This window comes from Lithobates pipiens, unplaced genomic scaffold (assembly GCF_037356315.1).
Source record: "Lithobates pipiens isolate NorthernLeopardFrog02 unplaced genomic scaffold, aLitPip1_a1.2 Scaffold_22, whole genome shotgun sequence".
Lineage (NCBI taxonomy): Eukaryota > Metazoa > Chordata > Amphibia > Anura > Ranidae > Lithobates > Lithobates pipiens.
In genome coordinates this window covers 111,904,387-111,921,227 of record NW_027507784.1, presented here as the reverse complement: position 1 = coordinate 111,921,227, position 16,841 = coordinate 111,904,387, and the positions used below count along the sequence as shown (strand labels likewise).

At 36.7% G+C, this 16,841-nt stretch overlaps 1 protein-coding gene across 1 annotated transcript in view; it reads left to right on the top strand.

Annotated features, from left to right (window-relative positions):
- The window catches only part of TTN (titin), a 337,354-nt gene that overhangs the window by 110,445 nt on the left and 210,068 nt on the right, over positions 1-16,841 (top strand). The window contains exons 46-52 of the mRNA XM_077448105.1: positions 437-1,000; positions 10,895-11,176; positions 14,871-15,149; positions 15,238-15,519; positions 15,610-15,888; positions 16,000-16,287; positions 16,496-16,774. Of these exons, the coding sequence (XP_077304231.1) occupies positions 437-1,000; positions 10,895-11,176; positions 14,871-15,149; positions 15,238-15,519; positions 15,610-15,888; positions 16,000-16,287; positions 16,496-16,774 (2,253 nt within the window). The remainder of the gene's footprint in view (positions 1-436; positions 1,001-10,894; positions 11,177-14,870; positions 15,150-15,237; positions 15,520-15,609; positions 15,889-15,999; positions 16,288-16,495; positions 16,775-16,841) is intronic.

Below are 16,841 nucleotides of genomic sequence, written 5' to 3'. Positions count from 1 at the left end.
GCTACAAATTGGAAAAGTGTCAACTAGAACTTGTATTTGTGCTTTAATTCCTCTGCAAGTGTACAACTTGCCAGTGAAAATGTGCAGAAAGTTAGTACGACTTACAATTCAACATTGCCACAAATTTGTGGCAAGTTATCCTTGCTATCGGGAATATCATTATCATATGATGTTCTGGCCAACTTTCTAAATTCTTAATAATTATTATTACTTAAAATGTTTGCACAATATTCAAGAAAGAAAGAGTCAAAAGTGTTTGGCTTCTTTAGAGTGTGTGTGTGTGTGTGTCATCTTAGAACAGCTTCTTTTTATCCTACTATAATATATACTGTAACTGCAATTTTAGAATTTCCATTTGTAGGTTTCTTACGTTTTGGCATAAACTCTGTGGTTTTAACATACTGATGAAATACTGAAACCTCTGTTTTCTTTGCAGAAGCCTTCCCTCCATCTTTTATAACTAGACCAGAGTCTGTTACCTCTTTTGTGAGTAAGAAAGCTAAGTTCCAAGCAACAGTATCAGGTACACCAGTTATTGATACAATATGGCAGAAAGATGGACTTCCCATCTCCTCTTCAGAGAACATTCTTGTCTCAGCCATAAACAACAAGCATGTTCTAGAGCTCTTGAATCTTGCCACTACCGACAAAGGCATCTATTCTTGCAAAGCATCTAACAAATTTGGAACAGACACCTGCCAGGCAGAACTGATAGTAATCGACAAGCCACACTTCATTAAAGAACTGGAGCCTTTGCGTTCTGCTGTGAACAAAACTATTCGCCTTGAGTGCCAGGTAGACGAAGACAGAAAAGTAACAGTAGCCTGGACAAAAGATGGCCACAAACTCCTTCCAGGGAAGGATTATAAAATCTATTTTGAAGACAAAGTGGCTTCTCTTGAAATACCAGTGGCTAAGATAAAGGATTCTGGAAATTACTTGTGCACTGCAACAAATGATGCAGGAAGCAGCTCTTCTTCTTCAGTTGTTACAATACGAGGTAAGAAAAACAAAATACACTTACACATACCATTCATACCACAGCTTTAAAAGTGTGCGACCAAGGGACACAATAGTTATCTTTTTTTCCCAAAACATTTGTTTTAACATACCATATACTAAGTTAGTTTAAGTTTGTTGTAAACTGTCTTGTACTTGTCTTGTCTGCAATACACTTTATGTATGTATGTATGACTGAATGAAGTTTATCAAATACTATTCAAGCAAGTGTGAATGTTCTATATGGCTGAACAAAATTATGGACCAAATGGCTGAACTTTGCAAGATCCAAGAAATCATCTTCTTCTTCGTCTTCTTCTTCTTCATCTTCTTCATAGAACCCGTTAACAAGAAAAAAAATTTTCTTCTATTTCAGCTTATTCTATTTTTAATGTTTTTTTTTCTATAGAGCCACCGTCTTTTGTGAAGAAGGTGGAACCCTCTTATTTGTTAAGACAGGGAGAGTCAGCACATTTACAGTGCAAAATTAAAGGTTCACCTGATATCCATGTCACTTGGTACAAGAACAACACAGCAATTACACCAAGTGAAATGTTTAGAATGGCTTTCGACAACTCAGATGCTGTATTAGATATCACAAACATGAAAGTTGATGATAGTGGAAGTTACACTTGTGAAGCTCTAAACGATGCTGGCTGCGAAAGCTGCACTTCTGAAATTATTGTTAAAGGTTTGTTTGTTGATTCTACATAGTTGGTAGATAATATTCATAAATGTATTCTGTTTTTGTAATAATCGTCTGATAATCTAATACTCTTCTAGAGCCTCCTTCTTTCATCAAAACACTTGAACCAGCAGAAATAGTAAAAGGATCAAGTGCTACTCTTCAGTGTGAAGTATCTGGTACTGGACCTTTTGAAATTAGCTGGTACAAAGATAAGAAACAGATACGAAGCAGTAAAAAGTACAGGCTCATATATCAAAAGTCTTTTGCTTGTCTGGAAATCTCATCATTTAATAGTGCAGATGTTGGTGAATATGAGTGTGTTGTTGCCAATGAAGTGGGAAAGTGCAACTGCAGTGCATCATACAGGCTTAAAGGTTAGTATTGGGCTAGTATTAATTTTCATCGTCTTCTTTCAGAAAAAAAAAGATTCTTTTTGCTTCTAACACCTCTATACCTCTTCAATGACCAACCAATATCTTCAGTATCTTTAACCACTAATATCTCTTATCTTACTGCCTGCAGCTAATACGTAGTTGCAGATCTACTACTTGAGAAGTGAAACCATCAAGCTTTTTCTGTGCCCTAAATCCGACCTCTGGCCTATAAAAGAACTTTAATGTACAAATATTTCTAGTCAAAATATAGGTCAAGTTTATAAGCTCAAGGAACCAAACCTGCCTAATTCTGGAAAGTTTTATTATAAGAAAAACTTGGGTTGCTGCTTTCCATACTGTGCTACTACATTCAAAATGGATTCTCTTTCAGAGAATTTGATCAGCAAAATAAATTAGGGGAATTATGATCAGTGACATGTCATTACCTCTTTCTCAGGGTCATCATTGCTCCTGCATGGGATCTGTTTTGACACATGCACAAGGCTTTCACTCATTAAAGCTGCATTTTAACCACTTCAGCCCCAGAAGGTTTTACCCCTTAATGACCAGGTCATTTTTTGCGATACGGCACTGCGTTACTTTAACTGACAACGGCACAGTCATGCGCCGTGTACCCGAAAAAAAATTATGTCCTTTTTTTCCCACAAATAGAGCTTTCTTTTGGTGGTACTTGATCACCTCTGTGGTTTTTATTTTTTGCACTAGAAACAAAGACTGATAATTTTGAAAAAAAAAACAATATTCTTTACTATCTGCTATAAAACATATACAATATATTTTAAAAAAAAATAAAAAATGTTCATCAATTTTGGAAAATATGTATTCTGCTACATATCTTTGGTTAAAAAAATCCCAATACGTGTATATTGATTGGTTTGCACAAAAGTTATAGCGTTTACATCCTAAAGGATAGATTTATGGCATTTTTATTTTTTTTACTAGTAATGGCTAAAAATATGCCCTGTAATGCCTTGTACACATGGTCAGAAATTCGGAAGAGACGGAAAAGGTCCGATCGGATTTTATTGTCGGAAAATCCAATCGTGTGTGGGCTCTATCGGACTTTTTCCATCGGAAAATCTGAGAAAAAAAATTTGAGAGCAGGATCTCAAATTTTCCGACAACAAAATCCGATCAGACTTTTCCGATCATTTGTGGAGAATTCCAATCGGACAAAGTACCACGTATGCTCAGATCAAATTACGAGACCAAAGCTATTGGCTACTAGCCTCAACGTAGTCCCGTCGTAATGAACAGACGTCATCACATTCTGAACGATTGGATTTTCTGACAACTTTGTCCGACTGTGTGTATGCAACACCAGTTTAGGACAAAATCCATCAGAAAAAATCAGACAGATTTTGTGGTCAGAATTTCCGACCGTGTACAAGGCATTACTGTATTAATGACACTGGCAGGGAAGGGGTTAACACCAGGAGCAAAGGGTTAAGTGTGTCCCTAGGGGATGCTTTTTAACTTTGTGGGGGATGGCCTCACTAGATGAACACAGTGATCCATGTTCCTGATTAGTATACAAGATCACTGTGTTAATTTTTGACAGAACGGCGGTCTGCCTTACATCGGCAGACTGCCATTCTTTCTTTCTGGGGAGCGATCGTGGGTGGCCAGCAGACCTGCCCACAGTATCTATTGCACAAAATGATGTACAGGTACTTTGTTACATGCAAAAAATCTGCCCAGCCACAGTATATAGTGGGCGATCTTTAAGTAGAAAGATTAGGGAAATAGCAGAAACTTTTTTTTATTGCTGCCTGTGTACTTACTGGGGAGTTTTGCTATTACTGCCTGTTCTGCTAAGGATGTCATTGTGGAAGGAGGTGAGGGGTATTTTTTTTAAGAGAATAGCCATGCTGGAACCTCTATCAGGCTTTTATTGGTGCAGAAAGTAAGATGAACTCTCCCTAGCCAATAGAAATGTATGTCATCAGCACATTTTCATTCTTCATATCTTAAATAATTTTAATGGATATAACTAGTAAAAATGCAACTCAACCTTTTAGTTTTAAAACCTTGACATTTTACTGGTAACTTATATGTCAGTATAGTCTCATGAATGAAAAACTAAGGTGTGCTGGTGTCCTATGTTGGTTGGTGCCTTGTTGGTTTATCATACTATCTGTCTTGTGCACCAAATACTACTTAAGTTCATATACTGTATTGTGTGCAGTTTGAAAAATTTAACAGTGACACAGACAGTAATAACAAATTGATAGAGATTGATCGTTCCTATGCTCTTCAAAGCAGAAAAATGCTTTAGATGGAGTTGAGATTTTAAATTTCACTTCTGCATCAGACACGTTGCTAATACTTAGCATTCCAATAACCTAATAATTCCTTAGAGTGGGTGCAAATTTACAAACATATCTTAATAGGAGAGCAGACTAATCCCTCTAATTGATGAGCTGAGCACTGACTTTATCTGTCAATAAATAACACTAGTACTAACATTTTAAGGTCAACAAAGTGCTAGTATTTATGTGACCATAGCAATTATTTAAAAATTGAATTTTTTGGAAATGGAATGGAAAGGAATTCTCAGATTTACCGCTGTCTTTCAAACTAGAACCACCATCATTTGTGAAGAAGGTTGAAAATGTCACTGCTATAGTTGGCAACAATGTTTCCCTACAAGCCATATTAAAAGGCTCTGAGGTCATCACGGTAACTTGGATGAAAGGAAGAGATGTTGTCAGAGAAGATAACAAAGTTAAAATCACATTTGAAAATAACATTGCCACTCTTCATATCAGCAGTGTGCAAGTTAACAGTGCTGGAAAATACACTTGTGTGGCTGAAAATGAAGCAGGAAGCCAAAGTTGCTTTGGAGAATTATTGGTAAAAGGTCAGTTAGTGATTAATTTCCTATATCTTTCAGATCAACAACTATTTTCAGTAAGCTGAGACATGTTTATGACATTTTTTAACTTTATTTTAGAACCAGCCAAGATAGTCGAGAAAGCTGAATCAATCCAAGTGACTGCGGGAGATCCTGCCACTTTGGATTGCACCGTATTGGGCACACCTGAACTTAAAGTTAAATGGCTAAGGCAAGGGAAGGAGATAACTTCTGGCAAAAAGTATAGGATCAGTTTTAAAAATAATGTTGCCACCTTAAAGTTTTACTCTGCTGAAATTCAGGACAGTGGAGAATATTCATTTGAGGTGTCCAATGATGTCGGTAGTAACAGCTGCAAGATCACTTTTACAGTATTAGGTTAGTATGACACATAGTTCTTGAAATTAGAATTAGTACAGTTGCCATAGTTTTCAGTATGTTAAACAATTATATTTCTATCATAAACAGATCGAACTATTGCCCCATCTTTTACTAAAGCATTGAGAGATATTGACAATGTAATAAATGTGCCATGTCGATTGGAGTGCAAAGTCTCTGGTTCTTTGCCCATGAAAATTGCATGGTTTAAAAATGGGGAAGAACTTACTCCAGACAAGTATAAGATATCATTTGTGGAAGCTACTGCCTCTTTGGAGCTAAGTCGACTAGAACTGAGTGATGCCGGAATTTATACTTGTAAAGCAACAAATTCTGCAGGAAGCAAGGAATCCAAAGGAACGCTTTCTGTTAAAGGTTTGGTTCATAAACCTTTTCCTGCTACATTTAGTTTCAATACTCCTTAATGCTTCTTTAAGGTTTTTATTTTTACAATGTCTTTTCTTCATACATTTAGAACCTCCAAGCTTTCTAACCAAATCAGTTTCACAAGATACCCTGCCAGGATCAACTGTGTGTCTGAAGACCACTTTTAAGGGAACACCACCTTTGTCTATAAGATGGTTTAAAGGTGTGGAGGAACTTAAAACTGGAGGTTCTTGCTACATTGCTAAAGAGAACACCAGCAGCTCTTTGGAACTCTATGCAGTTAAAACATCAGAATCAGGAAACTATGTCTGCAAAGTCAGCAACAAGGCTGGCGCTGTGGAATGCAGTGCAAACTTATTTGTGAAAGGTTTGAATTCTTCTTTGTTTTTACAGCTATGCATACCATCTTTTACTCTTTTACTAGGAGTTTCTCTTTTTTAAACTATTTTTAAATTCTACAGAGCCAGCAACATTTGTTGAGAAGCTAGAACCATCACAGCTTTTCAAAAAGGGCGATGCTGTACAACTTGAATGTAAAGTAGCTGGAACACCAACTATTAGCATTACCTGGTTTAAAAATGACAAGGAAATTAAAGAAAGTGACGCTTGCAGTATGTCATTCCTGAACTCTGTTGCAGCTCTTAGAATTTATAGCATAAGTCTTGAAGACTTTGGTGAATATGTATGCCAAGCTAAAAATGAGGCTGGTACAGATACATGCAGCTGTACTGTCATAGTTAAAGGTGTGTTAAAGTCACTACTTCTTCTTTACTCTTCTTTTATTTACTCTTATTTATTTTTAAAACATTTTATTTACTGAAAGGCATTTCTCTTAAAATACAGAACCTCCATCTTTTGTAAAAGAGTTTCAAAATATTGAAGTAATGAGAGATTCCGATGTTACTTTGGAAGGCGCATTAGTAGGCTCAGCTCCATTTGAGGTTTCATGGTTCAAGGACAACAAACCTATTCGGAGTAGTAGGAAATACAAAACCTTTTTCCAGGATAATTTACTAAGCCTCAACATTCTAAGGTTTGACTCCATGGATACAGGAGAATTCCAGTGTAGGGTGTTTAACGACGTTGGAAGCTGTCTTTGTAGTTCGATTGTGACTCTAAAAGGTTAGTAGTGCCAAAAAAATGTAATAAGAAATTTTGATTTAAAAATTTAGCATAGCTGTAAATTCTGTCTTACAACTCTTCATCTATCTGTCAGAACCCCCCACTTTTACAAGGAAGATTGAAAATCTTAGTTCCCTCATTGGAGGAATGGTTGCCTTTCAATGTTCTGTTAAAGGTTCACAGCCTATCTCCATATCATGGTGGAAAGACAATGATGAAGTTATGGAAGATGAAAACATAAAAGCAATATTTAAAAACAATGTAGCCACACTACACATTACTTCTGTTAAAAGCAACCTTGGTGGCAAGTATACATGTGAAGCCAAAAATGATGCAGGCGTTCAACGATGCTCTGCGATGCTAGCAGTTAAAGGTTGGTCTCTTTCATTCTATGCTTTTAAAAAAGTAAAAAAAAAAACAGTCAAACTGTAAACAAGTTCTAAATTATATTATCCTTCTTTAACAACAGAACCTGCCACAATTATTGACAAGGCTGCATCTGTCGATGTCACAGAAGGTGACCCTGCGACATTGCAATGTAAATTTTCTGGTACTAAAGAAATCACTGCCAAATGGTTCAAAGATGGAAAAGAGCTCAAATTTGGTCCAAAACATAAAATTAGTTTTACTGAAAATGTATCCATTTTGAAAATTGCTTCAGCGGACAAAAATGATAGCGGAGAGTATACATTTGAGGTGCAGAATGATGTTGGTAGAAGCTCTTGCACTGCTTCTGTCAATGTATTAGGTTAGTATAGAGATATATTTTTCCTTCATTATATATATTTGTCCCTTTAAACAAATTTAATTTGCAACTTACTTGGTGTTTATTTCTTCTATGTTAATTAGATCTAATAATCCCGCCATCATTTACAAAGAAACTGAAAAAAATGGATAGTGTCAAAGGGTCTTTTGTTAATCTTGAATGTATAATTTCCGGCTCACATCCAATAACTGTGAAATGGTTAAAGGATGACAAAGAAATTCAGCCTAGTGGAAAGCACAAATATTCCTTCCACGATAATATAGCATTCATGGAGATCAATGAATTAGAAGGATTAGACAGTGGTACCTACACATGCTTCGCCACAAATAAAGCAGGGAAGAGTCAATGCAGTGGATATTTAACCGTGAAAGGTTTGCATTCCTTATTATTTCATTTCAAACAGAGCCCCTTATTTAACAAATTTAGCAAAATTTTTGTTTAACAATTTCTTATTTACTTATTTTAGAACCTCCATATTTTATTGAAAAGCCTCAGTCACAAGACACTCTACCAGGGTCTAGAGTTCAGTTTAAAACTGTTTTGAATGGCACCACTCCAATGGTAATCAAATGGTTTAAGGATAGTAAGGAACTCCTTTCAGGAGCAAATCGATCAGTTTGGAAGGATGAATCTTCAAGTATCCTTGAACTGTTATCAGCTAAAGTTGCTGATTCTGGAAGTTACACAGTTCAAGCTAGCAATGATGTTGGCACAGCAACTTGTAAAGCAAAGCTCTTTGTAAAAGGTTTGCATTCTTTTCTATCATACCTAAGCCTAGTTCATCTATTTTAGAATGTTATTGATATAAACCTAAATATTTTATCTATATTTAGAGCCCCCATGGTTTGTTAAGAAGCCAAGCCCAATCTTGTTGTTAAGGAAAGGAGAGTCAACAACTTTCCAATGTCAAATAACTGGCACACCTGAAATCAAGGTTACTTGGTACTTGGATGGAAATGACATTATGACAAGTGGCAGATACAGTACTTCATTTGTAGATGGAATAGCTACTCTTGATATTATCAATTCTACTATTGAAGACACTGGAATATATGTTTGTGAGGCCACCAATGAGGCAGGTAGTGAGAGCTGCAGCATTGATGTTAAAGTAAAAGGTTAGTTATTAGTCCTTATATATTTAATACTTTTATCAATACTTTATGTTTTCAAATTTTTAATAAGGCACTCTATTTGTTAAATTATAGAGGCCCCCACTTTTAAAACTGTATTTGAGCCAGTTGAAGTAGTGAAAGCTTCTGATGTGAAGTTATTCTGCGAAGTTCTGGGCACACCACCATTCGATGTAACTTTTTCAAAGAACAAAAAGGAGATTCGGAGTGGTAAAAAGTACTCATCGGTTCAAAAGGAATCAGTATTTGAGCTGCACATTTTCAATGTGGACTATTCAGATGCTGGTGAATACCAGTGTACAATATCAAACGAAGCTGGAGGCTGTTATTGCAGTGCTTCAGTACATTTGAAAGGTTAGTTGCAAAAAATACCATAGGCTATTCTCTATTTCTTTATTTCTCTATAACCAGAGAACTAATTTGAACCACATTTTAATGGCTTTGTCTTATTCAGATCCCCCAACCTTTGTCCAGAAGATAGAAAATGCTACCACAATCCTTGGAAGCGCTGCTGTTTTTCAATGTGCTATAGCAGGTTCTGACCCTATAACAGTGTCTTGGATAAAAGGAGATAAAGTTGTAGAGCAAGATGACAATACCCAAATTACCTTTGAGAACAACATTGCTACTCTCTATATCAGGACTGTTGATGGCAGTCATACTGGTAGATATACTTGCCAAGCTTCCAATGAATCAGGGACAGAAAAATGTTTTGCCTCTCTCATAGCTCAAGGTTAGTGCTAGGCTATTAAATATCAAATTTTACTTAATTTAGTTGAAATTATAAAACAAATCCTTTTTAATTATCACATTATTTTACATTTAATTTGAAACACAGAGCCCGCACAGATAGTCGAGAGACCCAAATCAGTAAATGTAACCGAAAGAGATCCAGTGACTTTGTATAGTACTGTGGCTGGGACACCAGAGCTCCAAGTCAAGTGGTACAAAGAAGGCAGACAGATTATGCCAAGCAGATTTTATACCCTAAGCTTTGAGGATAACGTATCCAGCTTGAGGATTCAATCTGCAAGCAAGGACGATAGCGGAGAATATATGTTTAAGGTTGAAAACGACTTTGGAACCAGTAGTTGTACAGCTTTTGTAACTGTTCTAGGTTTGTATTATAATCTATTTTTATTACACTTGCCAGAAAGTAGTCCATTAGCCTGTGACGATAAATAACTGGCTATATTCTTTTATTGGACAGATCAAGCTATTCCTCCATCTTTTACAAAAAAGTTAACAAAGATGGATAAGGTTCTTGGATCCTCCATTCAGATGGAATGCAAAGTTGCTGGTTCATTGCCTATAAATGCACAATGGTTCAAAGATGGGAGTGAAATCTTGCACAGCGCAAAGCACAGGCTGGTTTGTCATGAAAATGTAGTATCTTTGACCACTGCTGACATAGATGTATCTGACAGTGGCAACTACAAGTGCAAAGTAATGAACGTAGCAGGAAGCGCTGAATGTGGTGCTATCTTGACTGTAAAAGGTTTGAAGTGATTTTTTCTTTCTTTTTTCTTTAATTCCATTTAATAATCTCGTCGCTTTTGAATTATAACAACAAGCTTAAAATATAGGCTTTTGTAAATAGAATATAGTGTGCAGTGGTGTAAACACATCTTACTAAAAGTCAATTATTTCAGGAAAATATAAAATCAAAAATATTTAAACACTCTTTTTCCAACATCATAGAACCTCCGAGCTTCATTTTAAAACCTGAGAGTCAAAAGGCAATACCCGATTCTTTGGTGGATTTCAAAGTTGAAGTAAAAGGAACACCACCATTTGCAATTAAATGGTTTAAAGAAGATGTGGAACTCTTTTCTGGACCTAAGTGTTTCCTTGGAATGGAAGGGTCAATAGGTTTCTTAAATCTTTTCACAGTGGATGGCTCAAGCACTGGACGCTATACATGCCAAGTTACCAATGATGTTGGTAGCGACACTTGTAGTGCAATGTTGGTTGTAACAGGTGCGAGGATTTGCTTTAATTTTGTCATCTGTATGTTTGTCTTACTTCATGTTTAAGTGTTTATTTACTCTTTTGAGCTTGACTACTGTGTAGCACTACACATCTGTAATCACCACTTCCTCAGGTTCAACATCCACTTACCATTGTTGTTGAATTCAATTCTAATTGTCTTTTTCCCTTTTGGTTTTATAGAACCACCAAAGTTTATCAAGAAGTTAGAGTCAACAAAAGTAACCAAACAAGGTGATTCTGTCCGCTGTGAGTGCAAGATCAGTGGATCCCCAGAGATCAAAATCACCTGGTACAAAAACGACAGTGAAATTAAGGCAAATGAAAAGTATACTATATCTTTCATTGACTTTATACCAGTTCTTGAAATCAACAACCTCAGAATCGAAGATAGCGGAGACTACACCTGTGAAGCCAACAATGATGCTGGCAGTGCCAGCTCCAGTATCAAGATTGTAGTCAAAGGTCAGAAATGCCTTCCAAAGTGTGCTCAGCTGAATTTTAGAGTTATGGACTCACCAACATGGCTTATGCTGTGCATGCATCTTTAGTGTGTATCCTCATTTGGGACTTACTTATATCCAAGTGTTGTTGCAAAGCACATATTACCACAATGCACATTACATTCGTTGATGCACTGTAGTGTTATTCATTTTAAATAGCACCCCAATGCACTAGAACAACACACGTGTTGCACTATAGTGCACTTTGTGATGTGTCCGATAATTGGGGCGATTTTATGCTTCAGAAGTACATTGATTTCAATGAGCTGTCTGAATCCAACTCTTGTTAGTGCGTATCATAACATGAAGTGAATAGGCTTTCAGAAAACATAAAGTTTACTATGAAATCATGCATATTTACCTTGCTAGTTCCCAGTTAGGCATTGCAAGTGGGGTGGCACAAAAGTAAGATTTGCTTATTTGGTCAAAACAGTTTGGCACACATACATGTTTATGAGTTACATACGCCATCTCCATTCAAACAAGAGGTAGATTCCAGCGCCTTTTCCTCTCTTAAGGAGAAATTAGGGCTGCAGTAGAGGTATCTCTGAGTATGCAGTGTACTAGTCATGACAGCTCCATAATTTCCCTTGCCATTCCAGAGCAACCAGTGCCATATTTGCTGAAGCTTCTTCTGCTGCTGGCTTCTTTCTTCTTCAGCCATGGTGCACCTGGCAATGATGCAACTCAAGCACATGCATCCTGATACCAGGCTCCAAAGGTCCTGAGAGTGAACTGCTCATTAGGCTATGCTCATTTACCAAAAACATTTTTTTTTGTCAGAAGAGATATACAAACTTTCTTCTTTAAGAAGACTGCCTACTGGCAATAAAGAGGGGATGGGTTCAAGCCTGTGTTTTTACTGCTTCTGTGGAAACACATTGCTCTAATTTAGTTCTGTGGGGACAAGTATTTCAGGGACAAAAAAGGGAAATCTCATCAGTGGGATTAAAGACAAAAATAATAACTTGACAGAGGTCCCAAACTTTTCCCACTTTATCCAAAACTGGAAACTAAATCAATGTTTTATCTATAGTTGGATTTAAATATCTTATAGCCATGGGTCATAATGTCAATGCTAGACTATAGTCAAGCAGGTAAATATGCAGTTAAAAACACAAGCATGCAAGATATTTAGCCTGCTAAACGATTTGCAATTCCATGCTGACAATTTTTTAATCCATATACCCCTGCTAGAAAATACCGCACAACTTGGCCTAGCACACCTTTTTTTTTCAATCTGCAGTGCTATAATTTTTTTTGTAGAATGCAATTATGGCAACCTGTAAGCATTTTGTACACAGATGGTGTACAAAACGCCACCAAGAAATGTCATTTTTTGCTTGTGTGATTTACACAATAAAGGATAATAGCACTGCTGAGAGCACATCACCAATAGCCAGGTATAATCAAAAGTATGATTTATTATGTAGTATATAGTGATAATAATAATAAATGAAACCGGGCATAGATAATTCTAATTAGATAAAATAAATACAATTTAAATTAATTGAAAGTACAATGAAATCTGCTGATGTACTGCAGTACAATGTATGGCATCATAAGCAATGTCCAATATTATTTGAATGGCCATGGGTGCCCAGGCATTATACAATATGCAGCTGTTCTACACCAGAGTCCAGTGCTGCTGGATGGCCAGAGGGGCCACTCAGCAGAGAGACATGTAAAACAGAAAACATAGAAAGAATCCGAGCACAGGATATAGTGTAGAAAGTTAAGTAAAATAAAGTACGTTAAGTAAGTAAGCAAGTAAAGATATTTTTTGTGTAAACAATAAGCAATGCCTTCAGAAGTGACCCAATGGGCAGAACATAGCGTATGCCAAAAGGGCAGAAGAGCCACTCAGATTTACCATGGGGAGTCGGTATTCAGAGCTCCAGCTGGGGAGAAGCCCTGCAGAAGTGGATTTTCTGGGCTGCACAGAAAACTCTGCCACTATTAAAGAAAGTCCACACACTTGCATTGGGTCCTGGTGAGATGAAGCTCCACAAAGCTCCCCATGGCACATCTGAGTGACTTTTCTGCCCCTTTGGGATACACTATGCTTGACCCATTGGGTCACTTGTGAGTCCATTACTTATTGTTTACTCAATAAATAGCTATTTTTTTAAACTTGCTAAACTATATTGTGTGCATGGGTTCTTTTTTTTCTGTTTTGCTTGTGTAGATGGCTCACCAATTTCCCCAGAAGTCTGCACTAAGATACAAGTAATTTTTGGTAAGATAAATCATGTGTAAAGGGATGCAGATCCTGCCACTTTCCTCATAATAGATAATACAGCAGCTGATTAATAATTATAAAATCACCCCATTTACATTCATTTTACATATGGACACAGACAAACAAACAACTATTTCTTCAGAATAACAAAAGGTAGGAATCTGCAAAAAAAAGTTTGTTATTATCCATGCAATGTACATAGATTGCCCAGAGGAGATCACTTTTTTCTCAAGAAAAGTGGAGTTACTCTTTAAGGCTAGATTCACTCTAGCCTGCATGGTAAAATGCAGCCCTTTACCATGAAGGCTAGTGTAATGCCGTGTACACACAGTCGGATTTTTCTGACGGAAAAGGTCCGATCGGATTATATTGTCGGAAAATCCAAATGTGTGGGCTCTAACAGACTTTTTCCCTTGGAAATTCTGACTTTTTTTGATCATTTGTAGAGAATTCCGATCGGACAAAGTGCCACACATGCTCAGATCAAATTACGAGACCAAAGCTATTGGCTACTAGCCTCAACGTAGTCTCGTCGTAATGAACGAACGTCATCACGTTCCGAACGATCAGATTTTCTGTCAACTTCGTCTGACCATGTGTATGCAACACCAGTTTAGGACAAAATCTGTCTGAAAAAATCCGACGGATTTTGTGGTTGGAATGTCGTGTGTACAGGGCATTAGTGTCAGCTCTGGTAGGGAGTGTATCACTTAGTTTATATTTTTTGCTTATTTTAAATTTTTTTTAAATGAACGCTTTATTCATGTGTGTGCACAGCAGCACATTGCTGTGCAGTGACATGCAGTGCCATTCAGTGTGCTGTGGAAAAATGCATAAATGCTGCATTTTTCTGCACTGAACATAACACCAGTGTTGTGGTGTGAATGTGGTACAGTACATAGAAACAAATGTTTTCTATGTGTCCTAGCAGTGACCTGCTTTTAGCCAGTACAGAAAAATGCAGGCCACCACAAAGAGTGTGAATGAGTGCCTAATTATTGCATATCTGTATAATATAGTTTTTAGGGATTATACATGATAAAGTGTATAACCCTACCTTAAGGTTATATTAATATTTTTTTTTTAGAAAGAAAATTAATCCTATCTATATGGAACTGTTGTCACAACGAAAATAAAGCATTTGTTTATGTCGGATCTTTCGGGTTTTCGGATTCTGCACGTTCGTTATCGTTTGTTAAAACGATAACGAAAATACCCGAAAATCGGACGAAAACAAATGCACATGTCTATAGGTTAGGACAGCTAGGACAATAGGTAAAAATATAAAGAAAAACTCAACATGCACATATACTGTATATATGGCTTTGCATTGATAAGCTTGTTGGCAACACATTATGAGCTAGAAAAAAGTTACAAAAGTAAGTTTAGTAACATTTGTTCATTATTTTTATAGAGCCTCCTGTCTTTAGCAAGAAGCCTAGTCCAACAGAGGTCTTAAAAGGCGTGGATGTTAGTCTTGAGTGTGAACTCTTGGGAACCCCACCTTTCGAAGTGATTTGGTTCAAAGATCGCAGACAAATTAGAAGCAGTAAAAAGTACAAAGTAACTTCTAAGAATCACCTTGCTTCTGTTCATATTCTTAATGTTGAGGCCCCAGATATTGGAGACTATCACTGTAAGGCCTCCAACGATATTGGAAGTGATACTTGCATTTGTAATATAAAACTTAAAGGTAATTCTTTCAATCGCTAGCTGATGTCAAAGACAATTTGCTCACAAACCATTCTTTATTCATCTTTGCTTTGCATTTTTCTGTTCAGAACCACCAAAATTTGTGAAGAAAGTTGAAAGCATAACTGTTATCTTGGGTGAACCTCTTGAATTACAAGGACTGATCGAGGGCTCACAACCTATTTCGGTTCTTTGGCTGAAGGACAAGGAGGAAGTCGTGAGGGAGAGTGAAAACATTAAGATTTCTCACTTTGAAAACCTTGCAACTCTTCAGATTAGAAAGGCTGAATCAGCTAATGCTGGAAAATATATATGCCAGATTAAAAATGATGCTGGAATGAGGGAGTGTATAGCAAACGTGTCTGTTTTAGGTAACTATGAAAAGAAAGAAGACAGGAACTAGTTCACATACAAGTTAAATCAGTTTAAAAATCATCATTTTTAATTTTGTTTTATTTCAGAACCTGCAATAATAGTAGAAAAGCCAGAACCTGTGAGAGTCACCGCTGGTGATGTCTGCACAATAGAATGCATAGTGGCAGGCACACCAGAACTTTCAGCCAGCTGGTTTAAAGATGGCAAAGAACTGACCAGCAGTCAGAAATATAAGATCAGTCTATTCAATAAGGTAGCCTCGATTAAAATCCTCTCTGCAGACAAAAGTGACAGTGGAGAATATACCTTTGAAGTGAAAAACAATGTTGGAAAGAGCACCTGCACTGCAACAGTTGATGTTCTCGGTTAGTTCTTATATCTTCTGGGCTTTTCCCAAATTAATAATAATAATAATAATAATGTCTGTGAGTAATTCTTATATAAAACATTAATTTGTTTTTGCCTTTGTTGACTAGATCGTGTATTATCTCCTTCTTTCACCAAAAAATTGAAAGAAACCACTGCAGCAGTAGGTTCATCTGTTCAAATGGAATGCAAAATCACTGGATCACTGCCTATCTCTATTACTTGGCTTCATAATGGAAGCAAAATCTTCAGTGGCGATAAATATGAGCCTGAATTTTCTGATAGTCTTTGTGTTTTAAAAATTAATTACTTGGAATCCTCAGATGCTGGAAGCTATACTTGTGTAGCAGCAAACATTGCTGGGACTGATGAGTGCAGTGCTGCTCTAATTGTCCAAGGTCAGTAATACTGCTCAGTTACAGGGACAGAGCGTAATCTTTCTTTACTTCTTGAAAGTCATAGCCTATTTTTGCTATTCATTACATGTTTCTTCCTCTATCTATTATAATTGTAAAGCAAAGTATCTTTAGTCTAAAGATGCGCTGCAGTGAACCAAAACGTATTCTTATTGCTTTAAATCTTATGGTATGTGTTGTAATTCTTCAGAACCACCTTCCATTGTGACGAAGCCTGAACCACTTGAAGTCTTACCTGGAATGAATGTCTCTTTTAGAAGTGTTATTAGGGGAACACCTCCTTTTAAGGTACACTGGTTTAAGGGAAGCAGTGAACTTATTTCTGGAACTACATGTCTTATAAAATTTAAAGATTCAGCTGCCATCTTGGAATTATATGAAGTGAACACTACCCATAGTGGAGACTACACGTGTGTGGTTTCTAATGATGCTGGAAAGGACTCGTGCACTACCCCACTGTTTGTAAAAGGTAACATTCTTTTTTCAGCTGTGCTTATTCCTTTTAGCCACTTCATTTTCAAAAGCTTTGCTAATGC